The sequence below is a fragment of the Protopterus annectens genome, chromosome 7.part1 (assembly GCF_019279795.1).
Source record: "Protopterus annectens isolate FY-2018-M chromosome 7.part1, PAN1.0, whole genome shotgun sequence".
NCBI lineage: Eukaryota > Metazoa > Chordata > Ceratodontiformes > Protopteridae > Protopterus > Protopterus annectens.
The window spans coordinates 256,804,535-256,827,318 of NC_056740.1; the positions used below are offsets into that span (position 1 = coordinate 256,804,535).

At 42.1% G+C, this 22,784-nt stretch overlaps 1 protein-coding gene across 2 annotated transcripts in view; it reads right to left on the reverse strand.

Moving 5' to 3' along the window:
• The window catches only part of MTMR10 (myotubularin related protein 10), a 1,193,387-nt gene that overhangs the window by 433,918 nt on the left and 736,685 nt on the right, over positions 1 to 22,784 (reverse strand). For both annotated transcript variants that reach the window (XM_044078705.1, XM_044078706.1), the window contains exon 10: positions 17,531 to 17,661. In XM_044078705.1, the coding sequence (XP_043934640.1) occupies positions 17,531 to 17,661 (131 nt within the window). The remainder of the gene's footprint in view (positions 1 to 17,530; positions 17,662 to 22,784) is intronic.

Genomic DNA, 22,784 nt, shown 5'->3' on the forward strand with positions numbered 1-22,784 from the left:
CTTCAGTGAGAAGAGCCAGAGCCATTCAAAATGCAAAAGCAGACAGTATACATAAATAATATGCAGCACGTACATAAATATAAACTCAATAAAGAGAAAAATACTGGCACAAAGAATCAAATTAACCAAGTTAACTCTGTACATAGCCAGCCTTAGGCATAGGCCAACTAGGCAGCCACCTAGAGCACCACTCTAACAGGGGCGCTTTGCCGGTATTTGTTTGGTATATGCACACCAGGATGGGGCACCAGGTGGTGTGGAGGGGGGTTGTCATGGAGCCCTATTGCCTAGGGCACCAGCTGACCTAAGGCCAATCCTGACTTTCTAAAATGCAAAGCACGTCTTGTAAAATGGGAACTAGCACTTGAGCGAGAACAGAGCCAGAGCCGGTCTAAACATTCAAAATGTAAAGAAACTAGCACTAGACAGTACACTTAAGTTTCTCTCATATTTGTATTATATGCATAAGCAATATGCAGGGTGTACATAAATAAAAGACCAAGTAAGCTCAATGCAGAGAAAAATACCAGTCCAAAGAATCAAGTTAACAGCCTTTTTTGTTTTCTTTGCCTTTACCTGGAGCCGGGGAAAGAAAGGTATTGTGCATACTGCCAAAAACCTGTGGACCGGTAAATTTAAATTAAGTATTAATGGCTCAGCAGCTGTCTGCCTCATGCTGATGTCATTGTGCATGTCCTACATGTGATGATGTCAGGGAAATGCAGAAATTAAAGGGGCCACTCGGGAATTAGTGGCACCCCAATATTTTGCCCTCAAAACCAGTATTTACCAAGGAATTCAGTACGGTTGAGCGGTATGTTCATCATCATCTCTTTCCACTTTGAATTGTAGCTTTCTGCTTGTGTAATGTACAAGAGCTTTAACTGTGTATTTCGAAAATATCTCTACAAATCAGGAAATCCCAAACCTCCTTGTTATATTGGGAGGTTCATCTCATCCCACTTGACCTCTGTCCACTTCCCCTCATAAAAAAATCCTTCAACGTTTGACTAAATATTGTCCACAACTTCTCTGGTTGACAAAAAATATACCTAACTTGTGTATAAAATTAAATGGACTAAACATTTTTACTGCTTGTATCTTGCTATCCATTATCCATGAGCAAAAGCTTCCAGTCTCTCATTTTTTTTGTATTATAATTATAGTCTCTTTCTCTTCCCACCTATCCTTAGATGCCATAAACAAATCCTTTTTAGTCCATATTGCTACATATTTTATTTTATCATGTACCCATAAATATGGATCTTTCTGGACCAATCCATATGTGGGTACATAGTTTATTGCTACAGTCTTCATTTTATCTTCATTACTTTTAAATCCTGAAAAAAAAACAGAATTGTCTCACAGTACTCCACACTACAATCACTTACTTTCTTTGCCAGTGGTTCTAAATATAATGCAAACAACAAAGGGAAAGAGAAAATCCCTGCCTGGTTCCTGGGTTCAGACTGAACTGAATCAGAGAGGGGGGGGCCCTTCCACTTTGATTTTTTTTGCCTCCAATCTCTCATATATCCTTCTAATTAACCTTATTATTTTATCAGGAAATACAAATTGCTTCCATTGCCTTACTCATAAAATCCCAGTTTACCCAGTTGAATGCTTTCTCTGCATCACAACTCACCAATAATAGTGGTATTTTCTTAAATCCTGCTTCTAGATCATCACTGTTCTTTTAATGTTGTCAAATGTTTGCCTCCCCACGACAAAAACACACTGCTCCAGACCTATCAATTTTGGCATCACCTTTGCCATTCTTTTAGCCAATATAGATATAAACACTATCATCATGGTTTAGAATTGAATTGGGCCTATATAAAGCTGGATCTGATGGGTCTTTACTATCTTTAGGTATTAAAGCCACAACAGACTTTTTTTCCAGGATGTTGGTGCCTCCCCTCCTTTTAAAATACTGTTAAAGAAAACCTTCCAGATCTTTATCACTTTCTTCCCCAATAGCTCCCATAACTTCCAAACTTCCTCTTGAATACCATCGATTCCTGGAGACTTTCCTGTAAATTGGTTATACAACACCATTTTACCTCATTTCCTCCTATCTGAACTGTTAGTTGTTCAGCCTCATTTACAGCTAACCTTGGCATAGGTTCATAGGTAGGTACTAGGCTATCGGCCCAAGGGCCTGCGTAAGCCTAGCCAGCAAGGTTCCATAGCTTATGCCACCCAAGAAAGCTATTTTCCTGTGCCACTGTCCAGCAGAGACACAGAAGTGACCCCCTGGGTGTATTTCCTATTTCCCATCCAGTCATCAAACATTTTCTTGAAGAGTGCTAATGAAGAACTTTGCTTGACATACATGGGTAGCTTGTTCCAGAGTATAGTCCAGTCCAGTGTCCTATTTATTGTGGTGATAAGGTTTAGGTCCCTAAAGCATGTAGCTCGGAGGGATTGGGATTTCTTTAGGTGTAGCATGTCCAACAGCTCTGGGCTTGACATAGCTTTATATGTTAAGCAGAAATCACCTCGGAGTAGGCGATATGCTACGGAGTAAAGCTGGAGTTTTTTGAGGCGGTCAGTGTAGGGCATTTGTTTGAGGCCAGTAATTCTCTTTGTGAGGTACTTCTGTGGCCTTTCTAGCTGCTGCAGATGTCTTGTGAGGTACTTTCCAAAAGGGGCGCTGCACTCTATAATGGGTCTAATAAGTGATGAGTAGAAGGAAACCATGACCTCATTTTTCCTGGATGAGAACCCTTTTATGATGAGGTGTGCCACGTAGAAGGACTTTCTGAATACTGTGGCGATGTGTCTATCAAAGGAGAGACTACTGTCTGCCTGGTCCCAAGGTCTCTTAGCACGCATTCGGTGTTAAGTAGATTGCTGCCTATGTGGTAGTTCATGGGTACAGAGTTTTTACCAAAGGGGATGACACTGCACTTTTTGGCATTGAGCTTGAGGCCATGGCTCTGACACCAGGCATCTGTCTCAGTGAGGCCCTTCTGTAGGATGTCCACATCATTTGGGAACTTGACTATGGCTCCTAGTTTGCAGTCATCTGCGAACTTCATTAGCCAGAGGCTAATGTGTTAGCCTGTACTTCAGAGAAGTAGATACCAAATAGGAGAGATCCCAGGACAGAAACCTGTGGTACTCCACTTGTCACTGCTTTGAGGTCAGATTTAAGTCTTTCATAAATATTTCCATTTGTGCTTTTTCTCAACCTCCCCACTTCTCTGCTTTAAACAAATTTTCGTAAAATTCTGAAAATGTCTCTAATACCTCTACAAGATCTTTGGTTATTTTTCTTGCTATAGGCTCTCCTAGTTTGGTAAAGAATACTTGTGGAAGAACGTACCATAACCATAGATGTCTTTCTCTTCCATGTTGCAGTATTCATAACCTTAGGGAGTTGCTGCCTGCAACCCTGGACATCCAGCCAGTATACCAAAGCTTTCGACGCAGGGGTACATGCGACATTGGCTGCAGGAGCCATAAACTGATGTTGGCTATATCTGTGATATCTGCACGTACCAAACACAGAAATTGGCTGCTGCATATAAAGAGACCCCAGGAGCAGGCGGAAAGAACCCAAGCTTAAGTTCCCCAGCACACCATAACAGTGTAATAAATATGCCCCCCCCCCCAAAAAAAAAAAAAAACAGTAGGGAGGTGGGTGGGATTAAATACTGCAACATGGAAGGGAAGGACATTTATGGTTCTGATAAGTTCTTACACAACTATTCTATATCCTTCTATTGTCATGTTGCAGTATTCATAACCTTAGGGACAGTTCCACAGCTCTCTAGAAAGTTGCATGGGAGGTAGGTAGGGGAACAGAGTCAATAATCCAATCTGTAATGCTTGGTAAAGGTATGTACAGAAGACCAAGTTGCAGCCTCTAGAAAGGCAGCATAACCAACGCCCTTGAAGAAAGCTGCTGAAGAGAAAGCTGCTCTGGTGGAATGGGCCTTGACAGGTGGACTTAGTTGCTTTCTATGCCTTGCTAAGAGCTCTAGGATGGAAGGAGACAAAAAGCTGGTCAGACTGACAGGTTTTGTCTCATCTAAGTAGAACCTTAGTTGCCTATAAACATCCAGGGAATTAAAAGCCCCTTCTGATGAGTTCTGTGGTTGAGGGTAAAAGACAGGTAGATTAATGGTCTGGTTTAAAGAAACTTCATTAACTACTTTAGGCATGAATGAAGGGTTAGTTCTGAGACAAACTCTATCTTTATGAAAAATAAGATGGCGAGAAGAAGCCATAATGGCTTAGATCTCAGAGACCCTCCTGGCACAAGTAAGGGCCAGCAACAAAACTGTTTTCCATGTACAGAATTTAAGGGAGGACGAGTGGGCTGGCTCAAAAGGGGCCAATGTAAGCTTTTCTAGAACAAAGTTAAGGTCCCAAGGAAGAGGAATAGGCTTGCAAGGAGATCTTATGTGAAGGACCCTTTAAAGAAACAGCTTGACTTCCAACCTGGAAGCTAGAGGTGAAGTCAAGGGAAACCAAGCTGAAATAGCAGAGAAGTATACTTTTACTGCAGAGCAGGTCAACCCTGAATGTAGTAACTCACACAGGTAGGAAAGGACCAATGGAACAGAAATTAGAAATGGGTCCTGTTTTCTCTTGAGGCACCAATGGGAGCATCTTTTCCACTTTAATAAGTAGTTTTTCCTGGTACTTGGTTTCCTGGCCTCCTGCAGGACATTGAGTAGGTCCTCTTAGTATAGGTGCCAAAAGGGGATCAGAAGTTCATCACCCACAGTGTCAGTTTGAGATCAAGTAGGTGAGGGTGAATAAGAGATCTCCTGTCTTGTGTGAGTAGGTGGAAGCGGTCAGGTAACCTGTGGTGACTGCCCTGGGCTAAAAGGTAGAGTAGGGGAAACCAATGCTGTATTGGCCAGAAGGGAGTCACCAGCAGGATTTTTGGTTTGTCCTTCTGTATTTTCAGGAGAATTTTGTGAATCCGAGGAAATGGAGGAAAGGCATAAAGGAACATTCCCTCCCATGAGAAGGAGAAGGCGTCCACCCTCCATACTTGTGGATGGAGGAGCCTTGTGCAGAAAAGGGGCATCTGTTCTGTGAGGAGGCAAACAGATCTGCTGGAGGAATGCTCCACCTATGAATTAGATCCTGAAATAACTCCCTGTGAAGCATCTATTCGTGGGAGGGTGTTAAGGTTCTGCTCAGGGTGTCTGCCATCCCATTTTCTTCTGATGGGATGTAAACTGCCTGAAGTCAATTTGAAGTGCTGCTGCCAGGGACCATATCTGTATAGCCAGACTACAGAGGGAGTAAGATTTTGTTCCTGCTTGCTTGTTTATATACCACAGGACTGTCGTGTTGTCTGTGATGACCTTCAGGGTGCCTGGCAGAAGGATCTCTTGACAGGCCTGCATAGCCAAGGATAGGGCTTTTAGCTCTTTTAGACTGATGTGGTCCCTTCCTTCCTTGAATGGACCACACCCCCTGAATTTAGTGCTGGCTGCCGGCATGGTGTAGGATGGCTCCCCAACCTAAATCTGAAGTGTCTGTGTACAGATGCTGCTTGGGTGGAGAGATCTGCAAGGGTACCCCTTGATTGAGGGTAATGGCGGCAATCCACCAGGAGAGTTCCCTTTTTAAACAGGGAAGAGGAGGAAGTTTTGTTACCAAGGGATGAGAGTGTTGGCTCCAAATGTTTCTCAAGACCCACTGAAACGTCCTCATGAACGTCCTGGCTAGAGGGATCGTGGGAATCAAGGAGGCCATGTACCGTAGTATTCTGAGAAATTCCCTGGCTGAGATGGTAGCTAGAGGTAGCAGGAAGTGGAAGAACAGAGAAAGAAATTCCATTTTCTGGGGAGGGACAAAGACTGACATCAAGTCTGTCCTTATCCTGCACCCCAGGAGGAGACGGTCTTGGAAAGGAGTCATTTGAGACTTTAGGCAATTCACTGTGTAGCCTAGACTCTAGAAACTTGCAAACCATGTGCAAGTGTTAGGGCAGGGTTAGCTGATCCTGGTGCAGAATAAGAAGGTCATCCAAGTAGGGTAAACTTGCATGTCATGCAGTTTGCAGTGTGAAATGGCTGGGGCTAGGCACTTTGCGAATACTCTTGGTGCTGTAGAGAGGCCAAAGGGTAAGGCAGAGAACTGAAAATGTGATGAACCCACTGAGAAACGTAAATATTTTCTGTATGGGGGAATGATGGGAATATGTAAGTAACCATCCTTCAGATCCAGGGAGGCCATGAAGGCTTGCTGAAGTATGAGGGGAAGGAGGTGCTGCAATGTGAGCATTCTGAAAGGAGGCACTTTGAGGAAAAGACTGAGGTGAGATAAGTCGAGGATGGGTCTTCCAAGGGCCATCTTTTCTTGGGATCAAAAACATCCTTGAATAAAACCCCTTGGCTAACTGATCCTATGGTACTTGTACTATAGTCCCCTAGATAGAAGATGGCTCAGACAGAGGGAAATAGTAAACAAAGAAAATAACCACGTCGTGGTTATCCAGCTGTTTTTTTCTTTGAGGGAAATAGTGGGAGCTGATTGTGAGGGGGTTGAGGTATTCCCTAGAAGGGTGGAGTAGCCCACCGAGTCATAAAATATCCCCTGTCGATGATGGAAAGCACCCAATTGTCTGAGGTGATTTTCGGCCAGGAGGGTAGGGAGAGAGTTAGGGGTAGAGATAGGGGAATGAACTCATTAAGAAAGGAGAATCACAGTGGAGTGGCTCTGTCTGGGTCTGGCTGCCTCTGAAAAGAACATGGTGTGGAGGTGGCTGAAGACCTAGGAGCAGACTGTTTCCTAGTATGTCTCTGTCCCCTGGACTGAGTTGCAGAGGGATGAGAGGACTGCCTCTTGACAAAGCTAGGTTTTTGAGGGTACTTTCTATGAAATCTGAGAACAGGTGAGACTAGTAAATGTTTTAAATTTTGCAAGTCTTCACCTTTTTCCTGGAGAGACTTAAGTAGCTCTGCAGAGACAGCTCCAAAAAGGGTTTTGTTGTCCAAGGGTGCATCCAACTTAGCGTGGACATCCAAAGGTAAGAGCTGAAGTCTCAACCATGAAAACCTCCTTAATACAGAGCCAGAAGCAGCAAACTTAGAAGGTTCTACAGCGTCATCGGTTCATAGGTGTGTACTAGGCTAATGGCCCTTGGGCCTTTACAAGCCTAGCCATAGGATTACCCTGGCATCATGCCACCCAACCTTAGTTCCCAGTGCCTCTGTCAAGTAGAGCCACTAGAGTTATCAATAAGAATAATAATCCAGGGGTTCAACAACCACCAAACCAAGAAAAACAAATGTCCCCAGGAATAGCCACGGACCACCAAGTTCCTTTTTATAACACAGCTTTAATATAGCAATGAACACACAAATAGTGCCAAATCCTGGTTAAGCGCTTTCACGTATCCCCATACGCTTCATCAGAAGGTTCTGATGAAGCGTGCTTTAACCAGGATTTGGCACTATTTGTGTGTTCATTGCTATATTAAAGCTGTGTTATAAAAAGGAACTTGGTGGTCCGTGGCTATTCCCACTAGAGTTATCCCCGGGGTGAATTTTCTATTTCCCATACACTCATCAAGATTTCTCTTGAAGAGCATCAGCAAGTTGCTCTGCCTGACGTGCACAGGAAGTCTACTCCACAGCATGGGGGGAGTCTCTGAGTTATGAACCTGTCCCACCAGTACGTTCTGTTGATTGTGGTAATGAGGTTGAGGTCTCTGGAGCATGTGGTGCGGAAGGATTGGGATTTCTTTAGATCTAGCTTTTCTAACAGAGCTGGGTCAGACATGGCTTTGAAAAACAAGCAGAGATCGCCTCTAAGTAGGCAATATGAGACAGAGAATACTTGGGAGTTTTTTTTAGTCTGACCATATAGGACAAGTGTTTAAGGCCTAGGATCCTCTCTGTGAGGTACTTGTGTGGCCTATCCAGTTGTTGCAGGTGTCTAGTGAGGAATATGCCAAATGGGGCACTGTACCCAATGACTGGCCTAATGATGGAAGAGTAGAGGGAGACAATGAGCCATTTCTTCCTGTATGCAAAACCCTTAGTAATGAGATGTGCCACACAGAAGGACTTTCTAACCACAGTAGCAATGTGGTGATCGAGAGAGGTTCCCGTCAACCTGTGTTCCCAGATCTCTTATAACACCTTCTGTGTTCAGTGGACTACCATCAATGTGGTAATTCATGGGAAATGGGTTTTTCCCAAAGGGGATGACGACACATTTTTTGGTATTGAGCTTAAGGGCATGGTTCTGACACCAGTCGTTGGTCTCAGTGAGGCCATTCTGTAGGATGTCAACATCACTTGGGTAGTTAATAATAATAGCTCCCAACTTGAAATCATATGCAAAATTTGTCAGCCAGAGACCTTTCGTGTTGGCCTGGACTTCAGAGAAGTAGATACCAAACAGGAGAGGATACAGGACCGAACCCTGTGGGACTCCACTCGTGAGTCAGCCGTCTGACTTGGAGTCAAGCTACTTTCACACTGTGGGTTCTGTGAGCCAGTTTGCAACCCACCTAGTGATATATGGGTTGATGCCTAGCTTAGTGAGTTTTTCTATGATTCCTGAGTGGGGAATGGTATCAAAGGCCTTGGCCAGATCAAGGTAGGCTGTATGAACCACCTTGCCTTCATCCACAGCTCTGGTGACTGACTCAAAGAAGTCAACCAAGTTGAGCAGGCATGATCTATCCTTCACAAAACCAAACTGTGGGATCCAGAGTTTGGAGATTCCCTATATCCTTGTTTATTAGGTCCATGATGATGCGTTCCATAGCTTTGCATATCAGACTTGTCAGGCTAATGGGACAATAGTTCCCAGGGTCTGTAGTTACTCCTCCTTTGTTGACAGGGATGACTGTAGCAGTGTGCCATTCAGTAGGCAGAAAGCCTGAGGTGAGGCTGTGATTGAACAGGGTACACAGGTGAGGTGCCAGTTCACTCTGTAGTTCATGCAGAACACAGCCAGGGATATTGTCAGGTCCCATAGAAGCTGTATTCTTGGCCTTGGACAGTGTTGTTTTAACCTATGGAGCAGTAATACTAGGTGCCTCACAATCTACTGGTATTGTGATTGTTGGTTTGTGGGGGGGGGGGGGGGTAAAGTTGGCAGTGAATCTGTCGACCAGTATATTGGCAATATTTGTTGGCTCTGTACACGAGCTACCATTGTGCAGTAGCTCAGAGCAAATCTGGGTATTGCTGTGGAGATTCTTTACATAACTATAGAAGGCCTTGTGGTTGTCTTTACTACCTGCTGTAATTCTGTTTTCATAGCTAGCTTTAGAGGATTTGATGAGGATCTCAACTTTTTGTTGAGGCCGATAAGGGAGTTTTTCCAGCCTTGGGACTTCACCTTATTCTGCATCAGTTTCCTCCTTCTGTTGTAGAGTTTTCTTTATGGCAGGGGACCACCAGATTGGCTTCCATTTTTTTGGAGGAGAGCGCCTTGGTTCTGTTGGGTATGGCGAGATCCATGCATTTGTGTACGTGTTCGTACAGTGCATTGGTGTACGATTCGGTGGTCATGCAACTATTCTCCATTTGCATGGGTGCCGTGAAGTTAGCTACCTCTGTTTTTAGGGGCTCAAAGTTAGCTTTGGAGAAGTTTTTCATGGTGGTTACCTTTGCGTGGGGGGAGGGTGTGTGTGGGAGGGATGTGGATTTCCAAGGTGATTAATTTGTGGTCGGATCTAACCGGGGAGGATTTGACTATTGGTGTAGAGCAACGGTCACCCATGTTAGTAATGACCAGATCAAAGATGTTGCTACCTCTAGTGGGGGTAAGAACAAACTGGTCCAGGGCATTGTAATTAATGAACTCCAGGAAATGTTGGACAAATGTATTGGTACACGAGTAGTTTTCCCAGTTAATGAAGGGGTAGTTGAATTTGCCTAGTATGACAGTGTTAGGTTGGACCCTAATATTCTCCAGGGTGCTTAGGAATGTGGAGTGTGGGTCTTGGGACATGGTTGGGTACCTATAGCAGGCTACGATCTGAATCGCTGTCTTACCCAATGTTAGCTGCACCTGAAGTATCTCTGATGCATTATGTTGGGCTACCAGTCTGGAGGTGTGCACATCCTTTATGAATATAGAAACACCACTGCCTTTGGAGCTTCGGTCCAAGTTCTGGGGCCAAAAGGTGTGGAATGAGTTACAGCCTGGTTGTGTAGGGGTGCTTTCTGCTGCCTTGAACCAGGCCTTTGTTACAGCACAAATGTCAATGCTCTCCATTTTAAGGAGTGCTTCGAGCAAGTGCATTTTGAGATTTAGACTTCTAGTGTTGAACAGCATGACCCTCAGATTGCATTTGTTTGTAGCTGTTATGGTGGTAATTTGGTCTTTGGAACACCGCCTAAAAAAAGCACTATAGGGGTGGCAACAGCCTTGGCCAGTATCCAGAAGCCCAGGGATGACAGATGCAGGCCATCTCTGGCAAAGCATCGAGGTCTGTCAATCATGTCATCCCAGGCAGACAGATACTGGATCCCCTTAGAATGACACCAGAAATTTAACCAATTGTTGAAATCAATAATTTTCTGCATAGCTGCACTTCACGGAGTGTCTGGTCACTTGAGAGACCGTGGACAGAAGGGTACTTAATTGAGCCTTAACTGGTGATTCTGGCACCTCTGACAGAAGAGTACAGGCCTTGGTCAGGGACTCTAAAGTGAATTTGGCCATATGGATCTGATAATTAATAGCCCTAATGGCAAAGGTGGAAGGCGTACATACTTTCATCCCTAACCTGTCCATAAATTTACTATTTTTATCCTTTGGAAAAAGGGAAGAGGAAGGTAGTTGCCTGGAGGACTTATCAGGTGACAATGCAATGATTGCAGGATCTGGTGGAGGGTTTTTGGAAAGGTACTGCTCCTTAGCAGACACTTTGTAAAATCTGTCTGGTCTCTTAGAAGCAGGAGGCTGTGACTCTGGGCTTTGTCAGGCAACAGAAAAAGCATCCTGGAATGATGGAAGTAAAGGTGGGACTGCAGATGTGAGGGCTGCACCATCTGCAAGAGTTCAAAGTATCTCTTTTTTGTCTCAGAGACATCTGACAGTTCCCACTTGAAATGTTGTCTAAGTAGGGAAATGGTATCTCCAAAGGAGAAATCTTCTGCAGGGGAGTCAGGAGTAAGAGACTCTTCTTCTGTGGTAAAAAAAAAAGTCTTTGGGTGAATCCAACAGAGAGCAGTAAGTTAAGGGACTCACCTGAGGAAGAAGACTCCTCCTCAGATAATACCTGAGGAACAACTGGCAGGCCTGCCTGGGGCATCTGGGTCTGAATAACCTGAAAGGCTTTGAACAGAGTCTGGGAGAAGGTCTCCCAGGGTGGATTAGAGACTTTTTGCTTACTTTTTAAAGGAGTGGAGGGAGCAGACATGGGCCTAGGAGCTGATGTTATAGTGGATGACAAGGCTGAAGTAGAAGCAGGGCCCTCCGAAGCTAAGAGCTACAGCTCCCCCTTCACCATCAGGTTCTGATGGTTGAAAAACCTCAGTGGACGTACTCTGGGTATCCGCAGAACTGGCTTCCATTTTGGTTCCCAGTTGCTGCGTAATACCAGACTTCTGAAGTGATGCTGGGCTGACATTCGCCTTGAGGATCACACCAGACAACTGAAGCACAGCTTGGGTGTCAGGCCTAACTTTCTTGGCCTTCTTCCTAGGCGGCTCATTGGATGGCCCTTCTCCACCTTCCATTCCAGATGCCAAACGTCGGAGGTGCTGATTTTCTAAATAAAGCTTCAAAGCCACCAAACGGCTTCTAAGGGTTTTCAGAACAAAGGATTGGCAGATATTACAGGCTTTGTAATTGTGAGCCTCCCCTAGACAAAATAAACACTGCTCATGTGTGTCGTTATATGGGATTTGGCACCACAAGCATACTTTCTCTTAGTAGAAGACATGCACGTCTGAAAAAAGGCAAAGAAACAAAGAAAATTCCCTCAAAGGTACTTATCTCAGTGCGGACAACTGGAAAACGATCGAAAATCGGATGGCCAATGTCGAACAAATGCCAGATTTCTGAACTGGCAGTCGGACATCTGAATCTCACTGAGGCAGAAAAGTTCTGAGCTGGGTACATGCAGACGTCACAGATATAGCCAACATCAGTTTATGGCCCCTGCATGCAATGTCACACGTACCCCTGTTTCTAAAACTATGGTATACTGTCCGGATGTACAGGGCTGCAGGCAGCAGTTCCATAAGGTTATGAATATTGCAACATGAGAATAGGAGCACAAAAAGTGTTTGTCCTCTGGACGTATTAAGAAACAGTTAATTAATAGTATTCCTTCTAAACTCATGCATATTATTCAGATACTCCCTTGCTTTCTCTAATACCTGCAGCTGCATCTCTTCTTGCCCTGTGAGATTCCCATTATTCTGGGACACTTTAAACTTTGTTAGCCACTCTACATAACTCTTGAACTTTTTAACCATATATCTATTACTCCAACCCTTTTTTAAATTCCACTTTCATTTTTATCTCCCTTACTAGCTATAACTTATGAAATTTCTGTTTTCCGTAATAACGCTCAAATAATTTCCACTACCCATTCCTTAAATTCATCTCTTTTAAACAGATAGGTGGGGAAACATCAGTGTCTCATTTTTACTTTATTACCCTACATTTTTATCTTCGTTGGCACGACTTGAAATAGTTATTAGACTTGTGTTGAAGCTTTCAATTAAATGCACATACGTGTTCTTATGAAATATAATTTTGGTCTAGTCTAGCATAGTTATTGTACCTTGGGGAATAATACGTAAATTCTCTCAGTTTCTACTAATGAATCCATGACTTTCATACCAAACATTTTCATAAACTTATTTGGAATCTACAGTCTTCTGTTTTACTTTGTTTTATTTTCCCTTCTAGGTCCTGCAGATGCATCCTCATGGTTGCAAATCAAGTCTCATTCCCTACCTATAAGGTAATATTTTGCTGATAGCGGATTATTTCTCCCCCAAATGTTCATAATAGCAGTTTTTGGTGGAATATAAATCCATGCCAACATAATCCCTCCCTTACCAGTAGCCCTTTACCACAAATCTACCATTATCATCTTTTTTCCCTCTTTTATCACTACTGGAGCTCCTCTAGCAATTAATGCAAGTACTCCCCCTTTCCTTTCTCCCTGACATTCTGCAGAATATCCATCCTGAAATCTTTTCTTTACAAATTCACGTTCATTTCTTTCCAAATGTGTCTCCTGTAGCATGAGATGCAGAGTCCCCTTCTGCATTTCTTAGTATAATTCAATAATCATACCTTTCTGTCTATACCAGTGAGGCCATTCATATTCCAAAACAATACTGTGTGTGTAGGCATTATGAAAAAAAGTTACTATAATTACCTATGCAAGTGTCAGTTTTTTTTTTTATAAATGTCTATTTTCAGCTTTTGTTACATGCATCAACTAATGTTTAGATGGTAGATCATTTATATAGTTGTTTCTTATTTTCATTTGAACCTATATCACATTTTACAAGACTTTTTGTTTTAATGAAAACCTTCAAACACAAACAAAAAAACAGACCCCCAGAATACCCCCACAACCTTTTAACTTAAACTCACATTACTTACATTTTCAAATAATGAAGTCTAACCCTTTAGATAGAGAGAATTGTCCCAAATTGACGGTTGTACCCACAAGCATGATTTAACCTAAAAATTAAGGTTATCCATGCTAAAGTATATCTTATATCCTGCGCTTCTACTCATACTAATTGCTGTCTGTGTTCATCCTAGATGTGAAATACAGCCTGTATGCTTTCAAAAAACATTAACGTTTAGCCACAAGAAAAAGTGTACTGGCTATCTTTAAATTATACACTGTTCTAGTAAATGCACTTACATATTTAGGTACCACAAAAACTATCTTACTTACTTCCAATAATTTCAAACAATTTTTTTTAGCAGAAAAGAAAGAAACTTGTTATCAGATTATGCCAAGGGGATTAATCTAGAGATTTACCTATGCAAAAGTAACAACAAACATCTTAACTCTACATATACTACAATCAGGGCACTTTTACACCTCATCTCCCATCCCAAGATTACAACATATTAATTTGAACATGCTTTTGTCCAGCCTTTCTACACTGTAATGCCTATATTTCTTAAAACTAAAAAAGAAAAAAGTACTCGATTACTTTAATATCTTTACCACATACAACAATCATTAAAATGTTTTACTATGTAACATACAATTTACATCATGAAATGTTTTATACAAATACTGTTAAGAACAAAAATTGTTTTACTTACAGTTACTCTTTACTCCAGATTATTCTAATGAACTCCAGTGCTTGCTTCTGCCTCTCAAACATTTTCCTTTGGAACACTGGAAAAAGTTTCATTGACAAAGTCTCTCTATGGGCTTTACTATCAGAAGAATGAGAAGCAGAGTCCCCCTTCTGTTTGATGGTTTACTTTTTGTTGGACAAACTTTTGTATTTCCTCCCCAGCCTGTTCTGCATCAAAAATGACTTTGCTCCTCTAAAAAATAATATTCTGAAGGCAGCTGAATACAGCAGGTTGAATCCCTCACCTGCCTCTTGACATTCCCCAACTGCCAGGATAAATTTGCTTCTCTTCTGGCTGGTGTGCACTGAATTATCATTTTCCAGAAACACTCTACTCTTTCCATTTTTTAATATATTGCCCTTCTGCCACAGTTTTGCCAGGATCAACTATTCATGCTGGTATGATTGCATCTTTACTAATACAGGTCTTAACTGCTTTTTCAAGGCCAGGTTTGGAGCATACATATGATGTGCCCTTACAATTAACAAATCTTGCTGTGGGATACCAGTCCATTTGCTTATTTGTGCCTTCATAAAATTAATATGGTCTGTTCCTCCCAATATCCCTGGTACAGCACAAAATCTCAGGTTTTCTCTGTGTGCTCTATCATCTAACTCTACCATTTTTTAAAACAACTCTTCTTCAGCAGTCTCAAACTCAAGCAAGCCTTTTCTTCATTATGACCTCTGTTTTTGCAGTTTTATCAGTTCTTCTGAACAGCCGTTTAAAGCTTCTTCCATTTTCCAGTATTTTATTCGAGTTGATACACTCTTTCAATGCTTCATTTATTTTAATCAGCCCCGAGCATAATTGATTGTTTTCCTCTAAATTACTGGAAGCCACCTCTAACCAAAGTTGGAGCTTTAACTGCTTTTTGTCGAACAGCTGCAGGATTTTTCCCAGTGTTTTCTCTTCACCTTTCCTAGCTAAATTTCTTTCAAGCTCTAAGTTTTTCCTCTTTGCTGATATCCAAGCAGTGTACTTACTAGCCAGTAAATGAATATTATTAATACTGTCAGAATCACTACCCTTATCTCTATTTCTTCTTTCACACTGACAGAGTAGAAGTTAAGGTGTCAATCAGTGCACAACCATCCTGGAGGTCCATGAGGGCTGCTGTGTTTTATTCAAGTTTACAGGACTTCAAAGGCAGACTACACAAAGCACCTTTGTTACTATGCAAAAAAACAGTGGTACTGAATTTGTGGTTTTCATTGCTAAAATGTAAGTTGTACAAATAAGAAAAATTGTTTTAACTGAAAAGGCAAAAAGCCAATTTACTTTTTTTGTGTAAATAATTTTTCTCACATTTAAATTTTTTGACTGTGAACTGCTTGCAATTACCGTCAAGCCCCTGCTAGCAGTCAGAAACGTTACACCTAATTAACTGACTACAAGCAGGCATAAATGAGTTAAGGAAATTAAGGGAAAACAGCTTCTTGACTCCAACTTAAAGTAATCCTTCTTTAAGTTCAATGTACCCCTCAAAATAACCCATCATCAGGAGAAGCAAAAGATATTGAGTCTTCATCAACAGTATCAAGCTCAAAGGTGGAGTGTATGTGGCCTGAATACATGATGTTCCACATGTTAAGAGGTTACTTGATTTTTCATGGTATCAGAATACACAAAATTCCCATATGGAATCTTCCAACATATGGCAGAACTGTAAGGAAGACTATAAAGTGTGTCACTTTCTCCTTTTGATCGATATGCATCTATGATGCCACTACTCAGAAAAAATATTTTTAATTCAGGTGTGTATAAGTTTTAAGTTAGAATGATATACAAAAATATGTATTTTGTTGCCAAATATATATTGCAGAAAATATCTTATTGTTGTCTATTTTATGACATACATCAGGAGTACAGAAACAGGACAGGGGGGACCCGAACCTTCACCAGTCTACCTGCAACACCGACTTTGTTTCTACATATTTCTCACTCCTCCCAATGAAAATGTTTTGCAGTTATGGATGACAATAAAGCTATAGATAAAGCAATGAAGAGTAAAGTAAAGGAGGAGGTCTAGATGGCATTCAGTTGTCTGTGGATGATGACAGTTTCTCCAAAGCCCTTTCAACTGGGACCAGCCTACATACATGAGCTTCTGGGGTTAAGCGGAACATAGCAGAATATCATAGTCAGTCAGTTTTACTCCTTGTGCTATTCACATCTTTGTGATGGACATTACTAAAGAATTAATGAAACAAAGTCAGCATCTGTGCAAGTGATTTATCTGTGCAAGTGATTCAAAGAATGACCCAGGGAAATTAGTGGAATAGTCACAAAGGGATCAGAGATATTTCACCAGTGGAGTGATCCTGCTGTACAGAACACAAGAAGGCCAAAGTAGATCAAAATGGTCATTATGAATTAGTGTGAAAATGCTATCAGAGTGAAAAGGATGCTCAGATGTGTTCAAAAGGGATACAATTTAAGGAGCAGAGGGATACTGTTAAGTACACTTGGAGTTCTGTGGAGAGTTATCTGGGTTACACAGGATAAGAGACAATAGACTACTTGCAAGTTGAAAAAGAAAGATATCACACTAATGGAAGGAATGGGCAGGAAAGTGTAGCTGAAAGAACAAAAGTACTAGGATTTTATGTCTACAGATAAAGAAGATTGGGAGTTATAATCTTAGAGTCCATAAACAGCTTGGGGTGTTTTGTTTGTAAAGAAAGAATGACAGTGGGTGTAGAGACAATAACAGAGATAGAGAAGGATTCAGTTTCAATTTAGACTTGAGGAAACACATACACACTGTAAGGACAGGGGATGTGTGGAATGATTTCTTACTGCACATGGTGGACACCCTGAGCACGGAGGTTATATTAATGGTTGGGATAAGTGACTGCAGGATATCTGCTATATTACAGACATTAGTGATTAGTTTGACAAATCTGTCTCAATGTCAAATAACCATGAATCAATAACTGAATCCCAAATTGAGGAGAGATACTCATACCAAGCGAAGAGGGCCCAAAGTTAAATGCCAAAAATGCATAGTCATACACCTTCGGGGAAAAACAAGGTTACCGACTACTGCGTTACACAAAGTAAAAGGAGCAGGAAGTCTGTTCTCAATCACTTTCTCTTGGTGATATAAATTTGACAACAATACTGATATGTGAGAAATTTGCATTTCCTAGAAATACTGATGGTAGAGAGCAAGCAGTAAACTATACATGGTAACCAAAAGTAAACTCTACATCTCTGAAAAACTCACCGTTAACACACAGTTGTTTCAACTTGACAAAGGCAGCCTGAATTTCTTGGATATTTGGAAGCGTCTTGTCCAATAACAACCTGTAAACATCATTCCTCTGAGGATGGCTTCTAGTTATTGCATGACAAATCCTACAAAGGACAAATGGCACAGATTACTGAAGCATGGTTACTCTACAATACCCACAAGACCTGCAGTTTAAGTAATACATATGTGTACCTATTTCTTTTTATTTTGCGGTATCCAAGACACTTTATAACTTCAGAAAAGTAAGACAATAGTTCCACCTGTGTGATAGCTTGTGAACTTGCCCAAAGACCATATTTACTGTCACTGAGACAAAATGCATGCATGTTGATCAGTACAAAATGCACAGTAGTCATTTAACCAGTCACAAAATAATTACTCTAACATTCCATAAGGCATCAAACAGCTGTGTGACTGTACTCACAACAGTAAACGCTCTAATAACAGGGCCACTTGCTGTAGTAAAATTGCTAGTATATCGGAATTAGCCAAAAGCTGATAAATTTCCTTATGGCCAAACATATTTGCTACTGGACATTTTTAGAGTGAAGATGGTGACCCCCCCCCCCCCCCCCCCCCAGTATTGCTACTCAAATGTAGAAAATACAGAAGTCCACTCTTTTTTTTTTCTTTTCTTTCTGGTGAGCAAGTAATCGCTGACAAGTGTGGTTAAGAGTCCTGGGAGGATATTCAGGGCATACTGAAGCTGGGCTTTTCTAATGTGTTATCTGCCAAACCATCCCTGATAACTAGGAAAGCAGGCTCTACAAGGAGATGAAAAAAATACCCATCTTGGGGTAGCTATATAACAGATTAGGCCCCAACACCAGCAACCACTCTTCTGTATGTGAACTGTAGAAGCAGTGGGTAAAAATGGGATGGAGTCCACACAGCAGCAGTGATCTTCTGATACATCTATTATTACAGTGATTATGTTCACACTATACCATGTTCATTACACAAATTATTCCTACAGTAGGATTCCTTGTACTTGGGAAGGAGTAATAGACCATCTGGCTACCCATGGAGCAGCCTGAACCTGGGAAAAAGGATGACGGTTACAGCATACCTTAGACACATTTAGTGACTAAACACATCTTGCTTTTAGATTTCTTGGCCAATTTGTAATTCTTTGCTAAAATATGAATGGTAGTCCAGGTCTCTGGCTCACAGATATTAAGATGACACATTTCGAAGATGCAGCTGTCTTGGTGAAATGTGCTTTTACCATATCTTTTACTGTTAAAAGGTGACAATGTATCAGTTTGTTTAAACTTTATGGTTCTATCAGCTGTCTGTGAACATTGTTACCTCATTTCCTGTGATCATCCATTATTTTAAGACTTTTTCTCCTTTGCTTTTTGGTTTTGTATGGAAAAGAGGTAGTGGATAGTTGGATTCGGACAGCTGTGAGACCACTTTTGTCATAAAGGAAGAGATAGTTACCTTTTTCTGGTGAGGAGGACTACATGTTTTCTTGCACCTTAATGTTAGCAGCTCAAAGAATCTTTTAGCAGATGTAAGGGCCATTAGAAAAACGGCTTTTGATGAAAGGGATTTACACACTGTTGAGCTTACCAATTTGAAAAAAAAAGCACATTAAGTTTTCTGATTATGATGTTTATATCTCAAGTAGGAGAAGGAAGGACATGTCTTCTGGGGGTGCTAAGATGAAAGACCCCTTTACAGGAACTGAAACACTGAAGAGCAGAAGGAAACAGTGGAATCCACAGGGAGACAAGCTGCAATGGCTGTCAATAGAACATTAACAGAGGTGTAAGCTACTTATTCATTAAAAAAAATCTGATAAACATCTAAGGATGAGAACAGCAGAAGTAATTTTGGCTCTGTTTGAAGATGTACCCAACTGAAAACCTATTCCATATAGTCTGGTAAGACTTCCTGGTGCTGGCATTTCTAGCTTCTTGGATGGATGTTTCACCCCTGAGAAGAACTGATCCCCAGGAGGAACAAGGCTGAGCTCATCCATGCAATCAATTTCAAGGTATTTAAATCTGGGTGCACTAGGGATCTCCACAGCTGTGTCACTCCTGGGTGTAGTTGGCCAGAAGGGACAGAGGATCTGGGTTTAGGCTCCAATCTCCGAATCTCCAGGAAGGATGCCCCTTTTCCATGGCCCCTCCCCTAGCCACGGTGACCACGGATGCCTCCCGCCTCGGGTGGGGGGGCATTGTTCGGGCAGGACAGTCCAAGGCATGTGGGACCCCACAGAGACCTCTCTGCATATCAGTATCTAGAGATGAGGGCAGTGCTGTTAGCGTTGCAAGCACTTCAGCACCTTCTTCCTGTAGGAACTATTGCGATTCAGTCAGACAACATGTTTGTAGTCTGGTACATCAACAAACAGGGGGGAACCAGGTCCTACCCACTCTGTCGAGAGGCCATGCGGGTGTGGGAAAGGGCGATCTCCACCAACCACTTTCTTATAGCAACGCACATTCCGAGGCGGTCCAACATCCTAGCGGACAGACTAAGTCGCACCATCCTGTTACCACATGAGTGGTTTCTGAATCCTGAGATAGCAAATCAGATTTTCGCCGAATAGGGTCAACCCTGTTGCGATCTCTTTGCTTCTCCCTTGAACACAAAATGTTACAACTACTTCGTTCTCATTTCCCCCTCCAGGGAACCTCCGAGAGACACTCTGGTGCATGCTTGGCCTCCCGGTCTACTTCATGTTTACCCTCCTCTTCCTCTGATGCTGAAGTTTTTGCAGAAAGCCAGCCGGTTGGGGAGCAGGATAATCCTCATTGTCCCATTCTGGCCTAGTCAACCCTGGTTTCCTTACCTTTGGTCTCATGGTCTCATCTGGTGAATCCCCCTTGGATTCTGGATCCCCGTCCGGATCTAATATCCCACACCCTAGATCTTCCACTCTCGAATATGGACAATCTCAAGCTCACAGCTTGGCTGCTCCAGTTTCACTTGTAGCTAGGACTCCTGGTATCTCTTCACCAGTTAAAACTATTCTAGTAGCAGCGCACAAGCCTTCTACTAGAAAGGTCTATAGTAGCAAATGGAAACGTTTCTCCATTTGGGCAGAACGTCGAAATTTGAATCCTTTCACAGCTCCTTTGCCAGCAGTATTAGACTTCCTGTCAGGGTTGTTTCATCAGGGGGCTAGCTCCTCCACAGTCAAGGTTCAACTAGCAGCTATCTCTCATTATCACGTGGGCCCTTTGATCACCACAAAATTGTGTAAGACCTTTTTGAAGGGCACCTTTCTGCTCAGACCTCCAGTGAAGGATGTAGTCCCTCCTTGAGATTTAAAGCTGGTGCTTCAGGCCTTAACAGCTCCCCCGTTTGAACCTGCAGCTTCAGTAGATCTTAAATTCTTGTCATGGAAAACGGCCTTTCTTGTTGCTATCACCTCGGCTCGAAGGGTCTCTGAACTACAGGCCCTCTGTGTAAAACCTCCATTTTGACTTTTCACAAGGATAGAGTTTACCTCAGGACCAATCCCTCCTTTCTTCCCAAGACTGCCTCTGAATCGAATATTAACCAGTCCATCAACCTACCAGTCTTCTTCCCTAATTACCAAAACAAAGGGGAATATAAATTACACTCACTGGATGTGCACAGACAACTTCGCTTCTACATCCACAGGACATCTGGTCATAGGCAATCTGACCAGTTGTTCGTCTCCTTTGCCAAATTTAACTTGGTTAATCTGTGTCTAAAGTCACGCTGTCTAGATGGATCTCGCAGTGTATCCTTTTAGCATATGAAAGTTCTGGCAGGCCCGCACCTCAGGGAGTCCATGCCTACTCTACTCGGTCTATGTCTACTTCTGGAGCTTTTAGAGCTACAGTCTCTTTGGATGATATTTGTTCAGCAGCCACTTGGGCCTCATCTCATACCTTTATCAATCACTATATATTGGACATTATCTCCAGAGGGAGAGCATCCTTTGGCTCTGCAGTGCTCCGAAACATCCTTCCATGAAGGCCGCCCAAGGTCCAGGTAGCTGGGGACTCTGTCCCATAGGTTGCTGCACAAATGAAGTTAACTACTTTAGATTAAGAAGTTAAGTGCTCACCATAGCGTTCCATTGGAGTTGGTAAACTTCATTTGTCAGCAACTGTCCTTCCCCCTCCTGCCCCCTCACTTATGAATGTTTCATACTCAGGTCCATGGGTGTTACCCACTTATCTGAAAGTATTAGTCTTCAGGCAGTATCTGCTTTGGGCAAACTTGATCTGAGGTCAATCAGGGTTGGCAGGGGATTATGGGTAGGGGAGGAGCTTGGAGCTCGGATCTAAAGCTGTTGAAAACTGCCAGGTAGGATCCAAATCCCATAGGTTGCTGACAAATGAAGTTTACCTACTCAGATGGAACGTTATGGTGAGTACATAACTTCTTATTCAGAGTGGAAAGGAATGCTGATACAGGGAGGAAGCTCAAGAAATAAGGAGAGATTGGGATTTTGGATGCAAACTCTTAAGGAGAATGACAAAAATCATACAGAGTATTATATTTATAAAATAGCAGGGAGTATTCTAAGAACTGAACCAGCACAAAGATGGAGAAAAGAGATTTTGCTGATAGGGATGACTGTGGTTAGGGATACAGATATTAGGCAAGAAGGGGCTGGAAGGGCAAATGGAACAAGTTGTTGGGTGCCAATAACTAGAAAGGGAAAGGTAGTAGGAGTGGGAAGATTCCAAGAATTTATTTGGACTGCAGGTCAGAGATTGCCTTCCCTGTCAAGGATTGATATCAAAGTATAGGAAAAGAGAAAGAAATAGGGATTTCTGAATGAAAGACCAGCACTGGTAGAGTTTTTAACAGAATCTAGAACAGAAGCTGCCATTTAAAAAGGAATAATTAGTAAAGCATATAAAATATTGCATGATAATTATAAGAATCAATCAGAGGAGCTTAGAAAGGATTGGAGTGAGATTAGATAAGCAATTCATAAAGAGACAATGGGGGGATATATGTATATCTCCCAAATATGCAACAAAGTCTAGAATATTTTAGGATATTTGCCTGGACATGTTTACATAGGTATTTTTATAACCCAAGTAGACTCCAAAGAATTTTTCCTCGGGTGGATAGCAAATGTTGGAGGTTTGACAGGCAAAAAGACGTTGCTGGGAACGTATAGTTTGGGAATGAAGTCAGCTGGCAGACTTTAGGAATGCCCTGCGCTCCGTTCTGTTGGAAATGCTGGGTAAGAGGATTGTATTGCCTGGGGAGATGT